At 41.4% G+C, this 16,628-nt stretch overlaps 2 protein-coding genes and 1 long non-coding RNA gene across 3 annotated transcripts in view; 2 read left to right on the top strand and 1 right to left on the bottom strand.

Annotated features, from left to right (window-relative positions):
- The window catches only part of LOC146975255 (protein NLRC3-like), a 71,037-nt gene extending 57,541 nt beyond the window's left edge, over positions 1–13,496 (top strand). Inside the window, exon 10 of the mRNA XM_085794682.1 lies at positions 12,959–13,496. Coding sequence (XP_085650808.1) covers positions 12,959–13,491 — 533 coding nt within the window. The 3' untranslated portion in view covers positions 13,492–13,496. The remainder of the gene's footprint in view (positions 1–12,958) is intronic.
- On the top strand, positions 1,068–7,569 carry LOC146975256 (uncharacterized). The gene is made up of 3 exons (XM_085794583.1): positions 1,068–1,371; positions 6,970–7,365; positions 7,541–7,569. Exons 1-3 carry the CDS (start codon positions 1,194–1,196, stop codon positions 7,567–7,569), a joined length of 603 nt encoding a protein of 200 aa, XP_085650709.1. The 5' UTR covers positions 1,068–1,193.
- Positions 13,497–14,567: 1,071 nt separating the features above from the next.
- LOC146975254 (uncharacterized) lies at positions 14,568–16,427 on the bottom strand. The gene is made up of 3 exons (XR_015037330.1): positions 16,182–16,427; positions 15,671–15,744; positions 14,568–15,013 (listed from the first exon to the last, which is right to left on the bottom strand). It is a non-coding gene; the product is annotated as an uncharacterized LOC146975254 (long non-coding RNA).
- Between the last annotated feature and the right edge of the window lie 201 nt (positions 16,428–16,628).

Below are 16,628 nucleotides of genomic sequence, written 5' to 3'. Positions count from 1 at the left end.
ATCACTTACATAGAGTGTTTGGTCTGAAACACGGGTCTGTCAGTCACTCTGCTCTGAGCCGAGGAGAAAACTTTCCTTGTATCCTACAATCTTTATCCAATGAGGAGAGAGAACGGCATAAAGGGGCAGTCCTCTCTGTGTGTGCAGCCAAGGGATGCGCGTGAATGTGGTGACGTAGGGACGAGGGCGGGGACTGCTAACTCCATCTGCTGACAGGAAGTTAGCCAAAACCACCGGATCGCTTACTTCTGCTTTAAGTACAAGTAGCCTACAATATTTAAAAAGTTCTGTTATACTTTTTTTTTTTTTTTTAAAGAAAAGAACAGAGAAAATAATACGATCACATTCACATTATAACACAAACATATTAGCCTACAATCGTGGTTCACAGTAATTGTACTTTAGCTAGCAAGCTAACTCATCACTGTAGGCTACACATATTGTTACTTTTAAACACTTTGTTGTCATCAAATCGACCAAATCATTTTTACTACTTAAAACTCAAAACATACAATACCTTGTAGGCTACCCATCACAAGAGAAGCTTAATTACGGGAGTCAAATCTGATGACTGTCCTCCTTTGTCTGAGGCCCGCGAAACTCAAATCAAGACAAAGGGCTGCATCTACCGGAAGAACTTCAAAATAAAAGGTCCGTATTGAACAAATCGCTGAAATGAAGCGGTTAGACTTCTATTTAAAATTAACTTTATAGAAAAATAATCATTAAATAAATCAAAGTGAATGTTTGTTTAAACGTTTGTCTCTAAACAAAGTAAGTTACGGTTGTAAGTTACTCGTCTCCATGGCTGCACTGAAAGTCAGTTACGTAGAGTTACGTAACACCGGGTTAATGAGGATAAGTTTAGTAGTTATTAGTTGTGTTTATTTTTCTCTTTTCTCCTTTTTCTCTTGGTGTGTTTATTCTTGGAAGAATACTGAACTCTAGTCTGAAACTCCTGCTCAGTAGGAGGCGGTAACGCTCCCTGGAAATGGGAAGCAAGCTGCCATAAACCTGAAGAGAAGAACTGGAAACCAGCCGCCATTCAAACCAGCAGAGGAAGGAGAAGAGTCGCGTCTGGGCAGAGTCAGTCTGTCTACGACTCAGTATTAGAAATTCTCTGGTTGTGGGGAAACATTAATACAGCCGAGTTTAGTTGTTGTTGGGCCGGAGCAACCGAGAGTTTGAGTAAAATGTCTGAGGTGGAGTTTCTGAGAGGATTCGTCACCGAGAGACTCACCGCCGCCTCCCAGGAAATCTTAGCGGCCGTGGACAGAGTCGTAGCCGGCTACGAGGCGCAGGCTTCGGGCTTCAGACAGGAGATCGAGCGGCAGAGGAACCTGCTGGATGTTCTCCTGCAGCACAAAACCGGTGATTCAGGTTTAAATCCATTAACATCATAGGCCTACTAGTCTCGGTTTGTAGAGAAAGAGGACATGTTGTAGCCTACTACATTCATCTTTTAACTTTTACAAGGCTGTAATCATGTTGCTTGTTTACATTTCACAGAAAAAATCCCCTGGAAAAAGGTAGATTAACTGACCATTCATTTAGGCTAATATTATTATTATTAATCTTTATTGCAGACACAACAAGCGGTCCATATGAACAACAACAGACATGATAAAACAGATTTAAGAAGGAGAGAGATAAAAAGACATACACAGAGACAGAGAATCAATTCACTTTATGCACAGCTACACTACTTCCTGAAATAAGCCAGCTCGTTTAATTCCTGTTTTACATTATTGGACAAACTGATTAATCCAGGTGTGTCTGACCACTGTGACTACTCAGACACACCTGGATTAATCAATTGGTCCAATAATGTAAAACAGGAATTAAACGAGCTGGCTTATTTCAGGAAGTAGTGTAGCTGTGCATAAAGTGAATTCTCCACATAATTCACAAGCAGGCTATCCCACCAGTGTTTTCTAAGCCTGGAGGAATACCTATAGCAGCTCCTATCAGGGCTTGTCAAAGCCCCAATAATGCTGTTCCCTGAGTCATCCAGGGAATAGTAGTAGTACCCTCATGTTTACATCCCTATTCATATGAAAAGTAATCTGTGGTTTGCTGCAGCACAAAAGAGGACTACTAACGCTAGAGAGGTAAAGGGGAAGTAGTGTGAGCAGTTCAGGTACAAGAGAGAAGTAGCGAGTGGGAAGAGGATGATGAGTGTACTATTTGCGAGGCGAGAATGTTTTCATTTTCATTCTTAGAATATTAATTTTAAACCACAAACTACGGAGTATTATATGTTTTGAACATTATTTAAGCTTGTGTGGTAGGCCTAGGACCTATATGACCCTCAACTCAATTCAGCTCAATGGGCTCTTTGTCCAATAATGTAAGACAGGAAATGAAGTGGAGCTGTGCAAACTGATTAATCCTGGTGTGTCTGAGGAGTCACAATGGTCAGACACGCCTGGATTAATCAGGTTGTCCAATAATGTAAGACAGGAAATGAAGGAGCAGCATTAAGTTCAGGAAGTAGGCTAGTGGAAAATCGGGGACATTTTCAGCGTGGTGGTCAAAATTAAAATGTTATCGTTATGAAATGAATAACAGGGGAAGTTACATGTTAATGTATTTTGGCAAAGCAAATGAGTAGCCAATAAGAAGTTACCCTTAACCCTTCCAACCTCTCAGTCACTTACTTCTAGCTACCAGTTCAACAGCAGCAGCAATAAACAACATCATCAAATGCTACTGTATTATAATTAGAGAATAGCCACCTCTGTTCAGGCTGCAGGAGCTGTTTATTCTATCATATGTGTCCAGCATTTAACATTAGAGCTGTAACAATCAAAACCAGAAAAACAACCAGGACAAAAACAACAACAACAAAACAGAAGCCAGTGCTGGAAGAAGCTTCTGCCACAAACAAACACTTTCACACTCCGGGGTGGATTCTTAGCTCAGTGTTTTTCAACCTTTTTTGAGCCATGGCACATTTTGTTCATTAATCCCGTGGCACACCACTAACTAAAAATGTTACAAAATGAAATGGATTCTGATTTGACTCTGATTCTTCTTATTATGTTTTTTAAATTATTATTATTGTTATTTAGCTATGTATATAACTCATGGGAGCTTGTCAACACGTGCACACTTCCACTCGTGCCTTAAGCCATATTTCACAGCAAAGCGTTACATGAGAGGATTTACATTTATGCTGTGCACTCCCTGTGATAGAAAGTCCGAACAAACTCTGAGTGCAACCTGCAACGCGTGCTTCACCATGTAAATAAAAAAGGAGGGGCTCTCCAGCCGGCTCCCCGTCACTCACCTGCATCTGCACAGACGAGTAGAGGAGCTCTCAGCTCTTCTGGCGTGGATGTGCCACAGCACAGCGGGAGCAGCGCGTGTGTGTTTTATTTTTATTTTTTTTAAAGCAAACAAAAAGAGACCAGCCGGTAGACACAAGCCATTTACTGCGCACGTAACATCAGCACGTAACCCTATGGTTTAACCATAATAATAATAGAGTTTGCATCCATACGCAACTTTTTTTCTCCCCCATTCAAATCGGGGACATTTTCCAGGGACAGCTTTAACCGGGGACAGGTCGGCCAAATCGAGGACTGTCCCCGAAAATCCGGGACGTCTGGTCACCCTAGTTCAGGTACAAGAGAGAAGTAGCGAGTGGGAAGAGGATGATGAGTGTACCATTTGCGAGGCGAGAGTGTTTTCATATCATTCTTAGAATATTAATTTTAAACCACAAACTACAGAGTATGTTTTGGACATTATTTAAGCTTGTGTGGTAGACCTAGGACCCACAGTATATGACCCTCAACTCAACTCAGCTCAATGGGCTCTTTGCACAGCTCCACTTCATTTCCTGTCTTACATTATTGGACACACTGATTAATCCATGTGTGTCTGAGTAGTCACAATGGTCAGACACACCTGGATTAATCAGTTTGTCCAATAATGTAAGACAGGAAATGAAGGACCTGCCTTAAATTCAGGAAGTGGTGAAGCTGTGCATAGAGCCCATTGGCTCTTTGCACCATAGATATATATAAGAAGACTAGATGACTCACCCGCAGCTGTTTCCCAATGACAAAGCGTAGCCAGTACGGCGGCCATCTTGGGACGGGCAACTCTCTCCCTCAGAGCATTAAGCCTCTGCTGCATGTTCTGCTATAATGACCACAACTTGCTCAGTTTTTGTCCGATTTCAAAACGGTTTGATTTTTATGAACGTCTATGCAGTTATGATGCAGCATACTTAGAATCACGGATAGTTTTAATAATGTATTTTTTTTTGTAAAAGTAACATTATAGTGACATTATGCAAATAGTTAAAGTAATAGCTACATACTGATTTATTTTTCACAGAGTTATGAATCGTTTCTTTAGTGCAGATGAGTGGATCACCTATCTACTGCACTGTAACTGCAGCCAGAGTCAGAGCAAGTTGCCCGTCCTCATATGGCCGACTGTGAGCTACGCCTGCGTGTAGTCCGATCTGCCCCCTTGCTTTGCACAGCTCCACTACTTCCTGTGCTGCTCCTTCATTTCCTGTCTTACATTATTGGACAAACTGATTAATCCAGGTGTGTCTGACCATTGTGACTCCTCAGACACACATGGATTAATCAGAGTGTCCAATAATGTAAGACAGGAAATGAAGGAGCAGCATCAGGAAGTTCAGGAAAGTGGAGCTCTGCAAAGAGCCCATTCAAATTTGAAGGACGTTATAGGAACTTCATTTGTGAAGAGCGACAGTTTATATTCAAACAGAATAAATGTTAAAAGAGAGAAAGGCATGCACATAGCCTCCTACATTTACGAACATATAAAGATGTTAGATTAGTTGTTTAGTAGTCTAATAGATGGAAGGTAATGACTGATTCAAAGTCTTGTTTAATTTGTGATCTTCTTATGAAATGTGTCTTGCCTGTTTTGTGGAATGTGTCCTGAGCAATGTGTTTCTTGTGACCTGCACATTCACCACGCTATGAGATAATAACAGAACGTTACCAGACAGACCAGAGTTGTTTTAGAGGGAAATTCAGAGACTGCTTGCTGAAAAACTGTCCCTGAAGGCAACGCGCATCAGCGGTTTTGCATGAATTTCCCTCTAAAACAACTCTGTCTGGTAACGTTCTGTTATTATCTCATAGCGTGCTGAATGTGCAGGTCACAACTTGTCCACCAGAGCATTTTGGAGTCGTTGGATTGTGTATTTGATGAGTTTGATGAGGGAAACCAAGAAATCCCATTAGCCTCCGTAGCGTAGCTCTGAGTAGCTTACACCAACAAATAAAGGCAACGCAACTCCTGCTATGACTATCATGTGGCAATGGGCCACAGCAAATATTAGTGTGTGTGACTTTTTTCTCGACGGGCAGTGTAAATAAACTTGACCTTCTTCTAAAGAGTAACAATAGTATTGATCATACTTGTAATTGTTTTTCTCATTCTGTACATTTTCTATCTCAGTTTGAAAGCTTTGATGTAGCTCAGGGCTCTTAGGGCTTTGGTTAGAGTCCAATAGTCTACAATACTTTATTCCTATAGTAGTCGTTTTCTATGAAGGTGTACTTTGATGGTGGTAACTGGAGGATTCTGTTTAATTAGGGTGACTTTATGGATTACTGATTGATGAATGGCTGTAGCAGATGCTGTTGGTGTCTACTGAGAAGATAATTGGGGTTCATACAGACACCAGTTATATGAGTGACATAGGGTTGGGCGGTATGAGCAAAATCTTATATCACGGTATGAGTAATTTCATATCACGGTAACGGTATATATCACGGTATGTTTTTTTCCCCCTGTAAATTCAAGTGCTTAAAATAACCATACTGTCGCATTTGATCAATTTCCTCTTTTATTTTTTAACTTGGATTTCTATTTAAAAAAACAAACAAACAGGAAACATGTCAGAGCAGTCTTGCTCCAGTTAGTGCAATTATATAAAAAGAAATCACAACATCACAAATTTGCATTTTACAAAAATGCCTACGGTCTGTGCTGTCTACGGCTGTTCAAACAGGTCAAACCGGGAAAATCAAAAAAGTTACTTTAGAGTTCCTAAGGTAGTAAGTAACCTTTACAGTCTATGGTAGTACGGGCTCAAATGTCAACAACTGACGGAAAAACGGTGGGTGAGAGGGACGGAAGTGACCATAATAAACAGTGTCCTATGCTAGCCTGTCCTACAGTAAAAATGGCACATAGAAAGAGGAGTAAAGCAATATGTTAAGCGGCAATATATATTTAAGCATCAAAGATGTTCAATCAAACCCACATAGTTTGAAATAACGTTTAAAACACACACAGCCAGTGTCACAACTAAGCATAAAAAGCCCGCTAGCTTAATGCTAACGTATAATGTAAAACACCATAGACGGGCTAACAGAAATTAGCATTGCTTATAACCTGACTTACTCCTCTTCTGAAAAACTCTGACAAGTCAAACTTTAGGATGTGTTAGAGGTCTAATTCATCTGTCTAAACATCAGAACTATGACACATGAAACGGTAAACACAGCTGATCGATCGAAAAAAATTACGGCTGGAGTGAATTACTTTCACTTTTCACTTTTTCGTCTTGTTGGGCGGGTCGGGCTGCCTCCGTTTCCTCGTGACTCCCACTCATGGATGTATTATATTATGCTCCCACTTCTGCTTTCACTCTCCGCCTCCGCCATGATTGTTATCACTCCGGTAAGCCTCCGGTAACGGTAAAGCTGTTTCTTCTTCGTCGTGCTGATGCAACCACGCCAAGCAGTCTGCTGCAGTGCCGGCTCCCCCGTGTGTCTAGGCGGTCTAACTACAGTGACTTCAGAGAGATGCCGCAGACATCTGCTCTTTCTCCGGTATAAACGGTATTGCAAAATCTCTACCGGTAGACATTTTATACCGTCACACGGTATAATACCGTCATACCGCCCAACCCACAGTATGAAGACACTGTTGTTCATGATGTGTGTTTCATTGTTTCTGCAGGTGATCAGCACCTGTTGATGATTAAAGCAGAAGATCCTCCTGAGTTGACCACTAGTCCGGATCAGGAGAACCCAGACAATATTGAAGAAGAAAAGGAGGAACTATTGACCACTCCAGAGTTCTCCCTCACTTCTCTTCATGTGAGGAGTGACGAAGAGGAGGAGAAACCTCAGTCCCTACAACCTCATCAAAGACAAACTGAGGCAGAGCCTCCAACCAGCAGCTCAGCTGAACAGATAGAGGCCGATGGAGACGACTGCGGAGGATCTGAACCAGACAGGAACTCAGTTCAGCCTGAAGATCTTCAACCAGATATGGATGATGAGGTCTCAGTGTTGTCTGCTGAGACTGAAGACAATGATGATGACTGGAGAGAAACCAGAGCACCTGAGTCAGGTTTGAACAGTGAAGCTGTTCATGTAAGTGATCAAGAATGTGACACTGGTAAGAAGTCTCTGAGCTGCTCAGAGAGTGGGAAAACATTTAAACATAATGGGGATTTTAAAGACCACACGAGTGTCCATACAGGAGAGAAACCATTTGACTGTGCTACCTGCGGTAAACAATTTAGTCAAAGAAAGAATCTTCTACGCCACATGAGAATCCATACAGGAGAGAAACCATTTGACTGTGCTGCCTGTGGTAAAACATTTAGTCAAAGAGGGAGTCTTGAAGTCCACATGAGAATCCATACAGGAGAGAAACCATTTGACTGTGCTTCCTGTGGTAAAACATTTCGTCAAAGAGGGAGCCTTGAAGTCCACATGAGAATCCATACAGGAAAGAAACCATTTGACTGTGCTTTCTGTGGTAAAACATTTAGTCAAAGAGGTAATCTTGAACGCCACATTGGAGTCCATACAGGAGAGAAACCATTTGACTGTGCCACCTGTGGTAAAACATTTAGTCGAAGAGGGAATCTTGATGTCCACATGAGAATCCATGTAGGGGAGAAACCATTTCAATGTGCTACCTGCGGTAAACAATTCAGACATAAAAATAATCTTAAAAATCACATGGGAGTCCATACAGGAGAGAAACCATTTAGATAGAGAGAGAGAGAGATAGATAAAATGTAATGTACAAAAGTATATACAACAGAATTGGCAGTGTTGATTTTAGTGCAAAGTAAAAAAAATATGCAATGTGTGTAACTGTGTAGAAAATAAAGTGCGCAGTGACTGTAAGTTAATTTGACTGTGCTACCTGTGGTAAACAATTTTGCACAAAAGGGCATTACAGAAGACACATGATAATCCATACAGGAGAAAAAACATTTGACTGTGCAATCTGTGGTAAAAAATTTACTTTTAAAATGGGTCTTTATTATGAAAGTCCATGCATTAGAGAAGCAATTTGACTTGTGATGATGTGGTAAAAAAAAAAAAAAAAAGATGTCAAGGGAATTTTTTTTTATGCACTTGAGAATCCACACACAGGAGAAACCATTTTGTGCTATTTTTGGAGAAAGATTTACCCAGCAGATAAATCTTTTCTTTCACTCAAAAAGTCAATTTAAAAGTGAAGCCATTTGGTTGCAGTTTTTGCGGGAAAACAAAGTTGTTGTCTTGAATCCCGCTCTCTCCCAGTTGCTGTCGTAGTGTCCTTGGGCAAGACACCTTGCCCACCTTGCCCCGTGTGAGAGTGTGTGGATGTTTGGTGGTGGTCCGAGGTGCCGTTTGGCACAAAATGGCCACCACGCTTCTGTCAGTCTGCCCCAGGGCAGCTGTGGCTACAGACGTAGTTTACTACCACCGGTGTGAATATGGTATGAATGGATAATGGTTACTGTATGCGCTTTGGGTATCGTGGAAAGCGCTATATAAATGTAAGCCATAATTATTATTATTAGGAATATTAACAAAGGAAAGCACTCAGGTCTGAAATACAGCTGACGCAGAGACAGAGGTTAAAATAATGTCACACTCATATCAAAATGTTAAAATGTGCTAAAAACATAATAATAATAATAATGGATTACATTTATATAGTGCTTTTCTACTGATACCCGATACCCAAAGCGCGTACAGTAACCATTATTCATTCATACCACAGGTAAGCTACATGTGTAGCCACAGCTGCCCCGGGGCAGACTGACGGAAGCGTGGCTGCCAATGTGCGCCAAACAGCCGCTCCGACTACCACCCTAAACATTCATATGCATTCACACAAGGTCAGGTGTCTTGGTAGGTAAGGTGTCTTGCCCAAGGACACTACGACAGAGACTGGAAGAGAGCGGGATTCAAACCGCCAACCCTCTGATTATTGGACGACTCTACCTCCTGAACCACTGCCGCCCAAATGGAAACCAGTCGGGGCTGAGGTGAAGCGCCTTCCAAAGCCAAATAAACACAGCACTGATTCTAGGGGACGGTGCAGCCACCACAGCCCTGCTTTAGCCAGTGCAACAGTGCTTTGTTGTATAGGAACAGGAAAGACCAGGAGACTGTATGTATGTACTGTACATGTGTTTTCATGTGCCCTGCAGTGAATAAATCCAGGAAAATAATCACATCTGAGTCGTCATTGTTCCTGAGCCGCACTTATCACACTTGCTATAACTTATCAGGGATCTTATAACATTTTAACATTTAAAAGCCAGACTGGATATGAGTTGCAGATATCTGTAATTCAGTTCTGCCTAGTCAAAAAGAATATTTCAGATATCCGCAATTCCATTCTTCCTATCCACAATTGTCGTTTAAGATATCCACAGACTAGTAGTAATACCAGGTGAGATATCTACAATTTGATTCTGACAAGTCATAATTCCAGTTCAAGATATCTTTAATTCACCTCAATGAAAGATATCTACATGTCCCTTTTCAGATATCTTAAACCCTAACCCTTAAATTAAGTTTGGACTAGAAGAAATTACGTTGTAGATATCTGTAACTGGAATTAGTAATAGTCGTAATTCAGTTACAGATATTCGTAATTCACATAGCGGACATCTGCAACTGAATTGTAGATATCTGTAATGACAAACCCCATACACATGAATGGCAAAAGTGATGTCATTTGTCCTAGGAAGAATGTAGTTGCAGATATCTGAAATGTTCTTTTTGACTAGAGGCAAAACTGATTTACAGATATCTTGAATGAAAAATCCAACTATTCATGATTGGACAAACTGATTAATCCAGGTGCGTTTGACCATTGTGACTACTCAGACACACCTGGACTAATCAGTTTGTCCAATTATGTAAAACAGGAAACAAAGGAGCAGCATTAAGTTCAGGAAGTAGTGGAGCTGTGCTTAGAGAGATAAGATAACAGCGTCACGTCCAACAGGTGAGACACAGTTCAAAGTTTTAAAGTTGAACGTTGTCCCAGCAGTTGCGTCGCAGTTTATTTCCTCATGTGAAGGTAAGGTGAACAGTCTGAATGTTTTTCCTCGTTAACACCTGTCGTTACCTGAGTTTTCTGTCCTTCAACTTGTCGTTGTGTTGTTGTGTTATTATAATGTTACTGTAGCTGAGTCAGAGCTGTAACTGTGAAGTCTGGACCAACAGAACCGTGTCCGCCATGTTGTGTGGATGTTGTGGGTAGAAGTGCTGGAATAAAAGCAGAAGCTGTTACTGCCTATCACTGATCAATACTGCCAGTTTTCTTTATTGATGATTGATTTTCCAGTGTTGATCAATGTTCAGCATCAGGTTCTTCACAGTAACATTTATTGCAGTACAGTTGTGAGGTACTTGTACTTTCCTTGAGTATTTCCTTGTTGTGCTACTTCCTGCTTGTACTGCAGCTCATGTACCTGACAGGTGAAGCTACTGGTCACTTTCCAGCTGCTGTTGTTTTAATCAACATTTTCAAGCAGAAATTCAACACTCTCTAACACTTAAAATAAACACAGGGGCCCAACAAGAATGTGTAAGTTCTACTTTTCTGTTTGCATTATTCACAAATAACTAGCTGATGTTTTTAAATGATGTGAGGAAATCAATAGTGCAAAGGGAGAGAGTGTGTGTATGTATGTGTGGGGTTTGTGAGATAGAAGGGCTGTGGATATCTGGTGCTATGTTTCTATACTTTTATGTTGATATGTGGATATATGTCAATTGTGTTCTGTGCCATGTGTTATATGTGAACAGACATTCTCTTGTGTCCATTAAAATGTCTCACAAGGGAGACAATAAATTAACTGAACTAAATTTTCAGTGTTCAGCATCAAAAAGATTTCCTTGTTTTCTCTGTTTGATTTGACTGTAAACTGAATATTTTTGAGACATTTGAAGACGTGGCCTCAGACTGAGAGGAACCTGAACGCATCATTTGTCTGTATTTTGTGGCATTTGATGGAGCAGACGATGAATGGATGGACAGAGACAATAAGTGTCAGTGGCAGCTGGAGAGTGTTTTTCTCCCTTTGAATTTCCAGTGTGAGTGAAATGAGTGAATGTTGTGATAGTGGAGCTGTGAGGTGAAATAAGTTGAGGCCCAGTTGTTGTGTGTGTAATAATCAGCTGTAGCTTGTTTGATCCAGTGGTTTTCTACAGGGACGCTGTCCACACAGAGACTGTGTCACATCAACTCAGTGGATCTCAGTCCTTGTGTGTGCCAGTAGATGGAAACAGTGGTCCATGGATCATGTTGCTGGGCTGCAGCTTCATGACGCCATCTAGTGGACTGATAGTAGAAGTACAGCAGCTGATGGCAGCTTCCAGCTGGAGACATGATGGACATGTGAGCTGCTGTGCAGATGAATGATGTGTGTTTCCTCTGCAGGTGAAGCTACAAAGTGTGTGTGAGCTGATGTGGATGTGAGCTCAGCAGCATGGATCAGTGTGAGGACAGAGAGGAGGGACCTGGACCTGGACCTGGATCCAGCTGTGAGTCCATGAAGAGCGACATCTCCTTGGATTGTCCTGTTAACTTCAGTCGATCTGTTGATGAAAGGTCAGAATTTGAAACAATCACAAAGTTTTTTCTCTCTAAAAGTCAGTTGTTGTGTTTATTAAAAGATTGAAGATATTTTTCATCAGTTTTTCTCCAACATGCACATTTATCAGTTGTGTTGTTATTTCTTTACAAAAATAAATGGCCGAGCAGTGCAGTGGTAATGTCCAAAATATCTCTGACCGTTTATTTTTGTAAAGAAATCATCACAACAAGGAACAAGTGTTAGTTTCTGTGGCGGGGAGAGCAGGCGCTCTGTGATTGGATAGTAATGTCTTTCCAGGATGTTTCAGAGTTCGGCTATCTGAGGTGATGACTACATGCAAAAACACAAAGTTATACTGTTTATACTCTACACTATATGAGTTCAGTGGTGTCTCTAAGGATTCCAGTCATGTACCATAGATATTTGATTGTTTTCTGAGTGTTTGTTGTGGTTGAAAGAATTGCCCCCATAGGTTAGCGTTGTGGCTATCCCTAGCGCCGGGTAGCCATGGTGTAACTCTGGTTTGTCTGCATCAATTTTAGTCGCGTGTTTTGCTCCTCCCAACACTGGGTGACCATCAGGAAAACTATTTAGGGGTCAAAAATGATCGGAATTCTCCTCTAAAGGGATATTTCAACATTTTGGCAAATTGGCCCATTGCCATAATCCCTATAGTCTTAGGGATTGGTTCGTTACCTTTAATTGTCAGAGCTACACTACGGAGGCTCATGGTATTTCCTGGTTTCCCTCCCTATACAAATTAATTACTGTAATGTCATATGGTGCAACACCTACCCCAGTTCTCTGAAAAGCCTTCAAAAAAAGATTATTCGAGCTGTGTCATGGTCCGAGTACATGGTCCGAGTACAATGCCCCCTCAAAGTAGTACAAAGACCTCTTTTCCTTCTTTCAGGGTGGAGCCTGCTGGAGTCCCATGGTTGACACAAGATCTGAGGAAGTGTAAGTGTGTTTTTACTTTGAGCAGCACATTCAACCATCCTCACACTGTCGCATCACTGACCTCATGAGTCTTCATCAAACTGTCAATAACTGATCACATGATCAATAACTGCAGCTGTGTCTTGTTCTCTCCATCAGATTCCTGTCAACTCACAATCGACACAAACACAGTGAACACAAAGATCAAACTGTCTGACAACAACAGGAATGCGACATATGTGGAGGAGGATCAGTCATATCCTGATCATCTAGACAGATTTGACCCGTGGCCTCAGCTGCTGTGTTCAACTGGTCTGACTGGTCGCTGCTACTGGGAGGTCGAGTGGAGAGATTGGGTTTATATTTCTGTGAGTTACAGACGAATCAGAAGGAAAGGAGACTATGAAGACCGTGTGTTCGGATGGAACAATCAGTCCTGGAGTCTGGAGTGCTCTGAAGGTTGTTACTACTTCTGGCATAGAAACAGAGGGACACTTATCTCTTCCTCCTCCGTCTGTAACAGAGGAGGAAGAGTAGCAGTGTATGTGGACTGTCCTGCTGGCTCTCTGTCCTTCTACAGAGTCTCCTCTGACTCACTGATCCACATCTACACCTTCAACACCACCTTCACTCAACCTCTGTATCCTGGGTTTAGGCTCTGGTCGTTTGGTTCTTCAGTGTCTCTGTGTTGAGTGAACCAGAGTCTCCTCCTGTCACAGAAACCTTCTCACTGTAAAGTTCTTCCTCTTCTTTACAGATGAAAGCTTCAATTATTACAGGAAAAAAAAGCATGTTGACTTTTACTTTGGTAAAAGTCTAATGTTCCTGTCTTTTCACAATAAAAGCATGATTCTCAATGTTTGGTGTTATTGGGTGTGATTGGATTCAGTGACTAAAAATCTCCACTGAAGGTTTTCAGTGCATCAGTTTCCTCTCCACCTCAGGAAACAGGGAAAAGAAACTATCTTCATTACTGTTTGAAGTGATATTGAAGCTCCTTGGTCCAAATGTCATTCGACCTGAGGGTCTGGCGAGCGAGACTATTCGACCTGTGGACACAGGAAGTTGGTGTTTTGGTTTCCTGGTTGTCTGTTAAAGGTTCAGTGTGTAATAATTGGCAAGGTTTATTGGCAAAATCTGACTATACTACCCATGAATATATTTGTATAAGTGTATAATCGCTATAAAATAAAATTTGTTTGGTTTTCGTAGCCTTATAATTCTTCTTTTATATCTACATATAACAATTGTCTTGCTTTAGAGAGCGTTGCCATCTTGCTCCGCCATGTTTGTACAGCAGCCTGAACAGAAAATCCAGTCAGTCAGAGAGCACGTTTTACGTGCATAAATATACCAACAAAGAAGGCGGCGTACGGAAAGAAGCAGGAGTGGGAAACAGCAGACATATGGTAAAATGGTTTAGCTCTTCACCTCATCGCTCCATGCTCTTGAACTCCGAGTCGTGGTAAACAAGTTTTTTTGTCCTTGGAGGCCACTGTCACTTTGCAGACGGGAGGGGTGAGTGCAAATGAGCGCTGCAAACTCGAATCCAAATGCTAGATGTCACGGTTTTACCCCCATTTTACACACCCATCCCTTGGACCCACCACCCACAGGAGGAACTGCTGGACCTTTAAAGAATCATCTGTATCTGCGCATCTGTCAAAGATCAACAAGCATCTGGACTTTCTATCAGTTTTTTTAGTTCTGTCTCTGTCCCTCATGTGTTTCCCCTGTTCAACAGAAAAAGACTCAGACCCACAGAAGGTTTAAAAAAAGCTGTTTTTATCTCGCTCCATACTTCAAACTGATCAGTACCCATGACACTGCACAATACAAAGGCATGAAAAACAACATGAAACATTAAAATAGGTATTGCATCTTCCAAAAGCTAATTTTCCATTCATAAATACTTGTTGTGATTTTTAGGTCACTGCAGCTTCGTACAACAGGATCACAGAGTGGTTCTTTGTTTTTTCTAAACAGCCAGAGATGGTTTGTAAAAATCATGGAGTGTGATGTGACACCAAAGTAACAATCAGCAGACGTTCTGTGGCTGTGACAACCAGGATTCGTTTGTTTTGTACAGTACAATATGAAAGGCCCAGATTCTCCACAGACCATGATTGGTGGAGGAGACTGTGGTCACTCTGAGACGCAGACGCTGAGATGCTGAGACGACGTCCATGATTTTCTCTTCTACGGCACCGAGTCCTGAAACAGGAAGAGGACGGAGATGAAAACATGAGATGGTTCAGTTCTGATCTAATGAAGTTCAGTTTGAATCCTCTGATCAGAGACTCCGTCTGTCGTCTCAGTCTCAGTGAGAAAAACCAGTGTTCACACTGTTTCTGTGCAGCGTTTCAAACATGAACTTGTTTTCTCTCTGACATCAACAGCTTTTATCTTCTGAGTCACATGTTCACAACAGTCTGTTCATCATCAGACAAAAGAGAGAGAAGATATTAAGAAACGTCATTATTCAAACTTTTATTTACAGTTTATCACTAATGTGTGTGTTCTTATTTGAGATCATTAGTTTATATTCTATTTCGTTACAGCTTTTGCCAATTGCTTACACCCAAAAGGCGAATGCTTAGCTTTAAAACCAAAACTTCTTGTAACAATAGCTAAAACACGTTGTGACCATACCTTAAACACATTTTCTGCTTTGCACTTTGGTTGCAATTCTTAAACACAGTTGTTGCAGAACATTACACACAGTTTCCTACATTAGACACTTCATACTAAATACCTTGTTATCATTGGGAAAACACTTTTATTTACTATGTTCCACATGTCCATCCTCTATGTTGATGTTGTTTTTTGTTATTGTTTATGTTTATGTGTTACTGTCATGTCCGGTCGTACCTGTGTGCTGAGGTGATGCCCCCCTCCCCCCTCTGCTCCTAACTGGGGTTGGGTTTCTCTGCAGACTTCTGGATCTGTGGAGGAGGACAGAGGTCAGAGGTCAAATCTGCTCAGGAAACATCAATGTGACACCTGTTCCATCAAGATCCCACACTGGCTCCACCCACTACCACCCCAATAAGTGCAGTATGATCAAACATAAAGCAGAGTCTCTCTTCAGAAGAGTTGAAATAAAAACATGGAGGAAACAGGTGTAGGTGCGTCTAACGACCAGCAGAGGGCGGCGCTGCCACACACACACAAACAGAAAAAACAACTGAGACCAAAACAAGAGGCCGCGGCATTAGATGGTGAGGAAATCAAGACATGAACTGAGAGCAGATGGAAATCTGAAACGAGACCTTGAACCGAGCCACAGATGGTTTCAACTAAAAAAAACTGAACTAAATAAATGAGAAGCTGAATGTGGAGAAGAGAAGAAGCTCAGCAACAGGCAGAAGAGTTACTGTACCTGTGATTGTTCTTTTAGGAAATCTGGGAGCTGAAATTCACCTTTAAAGACCTGGAAAACAGAGACCAGGTTTAGAACTCATCATCTGGATCACCATGGTGACGGCACTGGCAGCACCTCACTGTCATTGATGCTTATTGATCATAAATTACATTGATCCATCTACATGTGAAATCACCTTTGATCATCACATCAAAAAAATCACCTTTTAATCAACATTCATGAAAATGAACCAGTTGTGGTTCCTTTGTTCCTGTGTTGTTCTTCAGTAGAACCTCCTCCTCCATCTCCATCAGAGCACTGGACACTGACAAACTACATGAATTGTTTAAGAATCACAGACGAGTCACTTTAACTCTATAAATGTCAAATCTATTGAAGCAGTGAGATGCTGAGTCATGTTGAGCTATCAGCTTATCGTGGTGGAGAAGTGTCCCCATGAACCTG

Source organism: Trachurus japonicus, chromosome 13 (genome assembly GCF_045865225.1).
Source record: "Trachurus japonicus isolate A0001 chromosome 13, Traja_1.0".
Classification (NCBI taxonomy): Eukaryota; Metazoa; Chordata; class Actinopteri; order Carangiformes; family Carangidae; genus Trachurus; species Trachurus japonicus.
The sequence above is the reverse complement of the archived record's forward strand: the minus strand, read 5'-3'. Positions and strand labels throughout refer to the sequence as shown.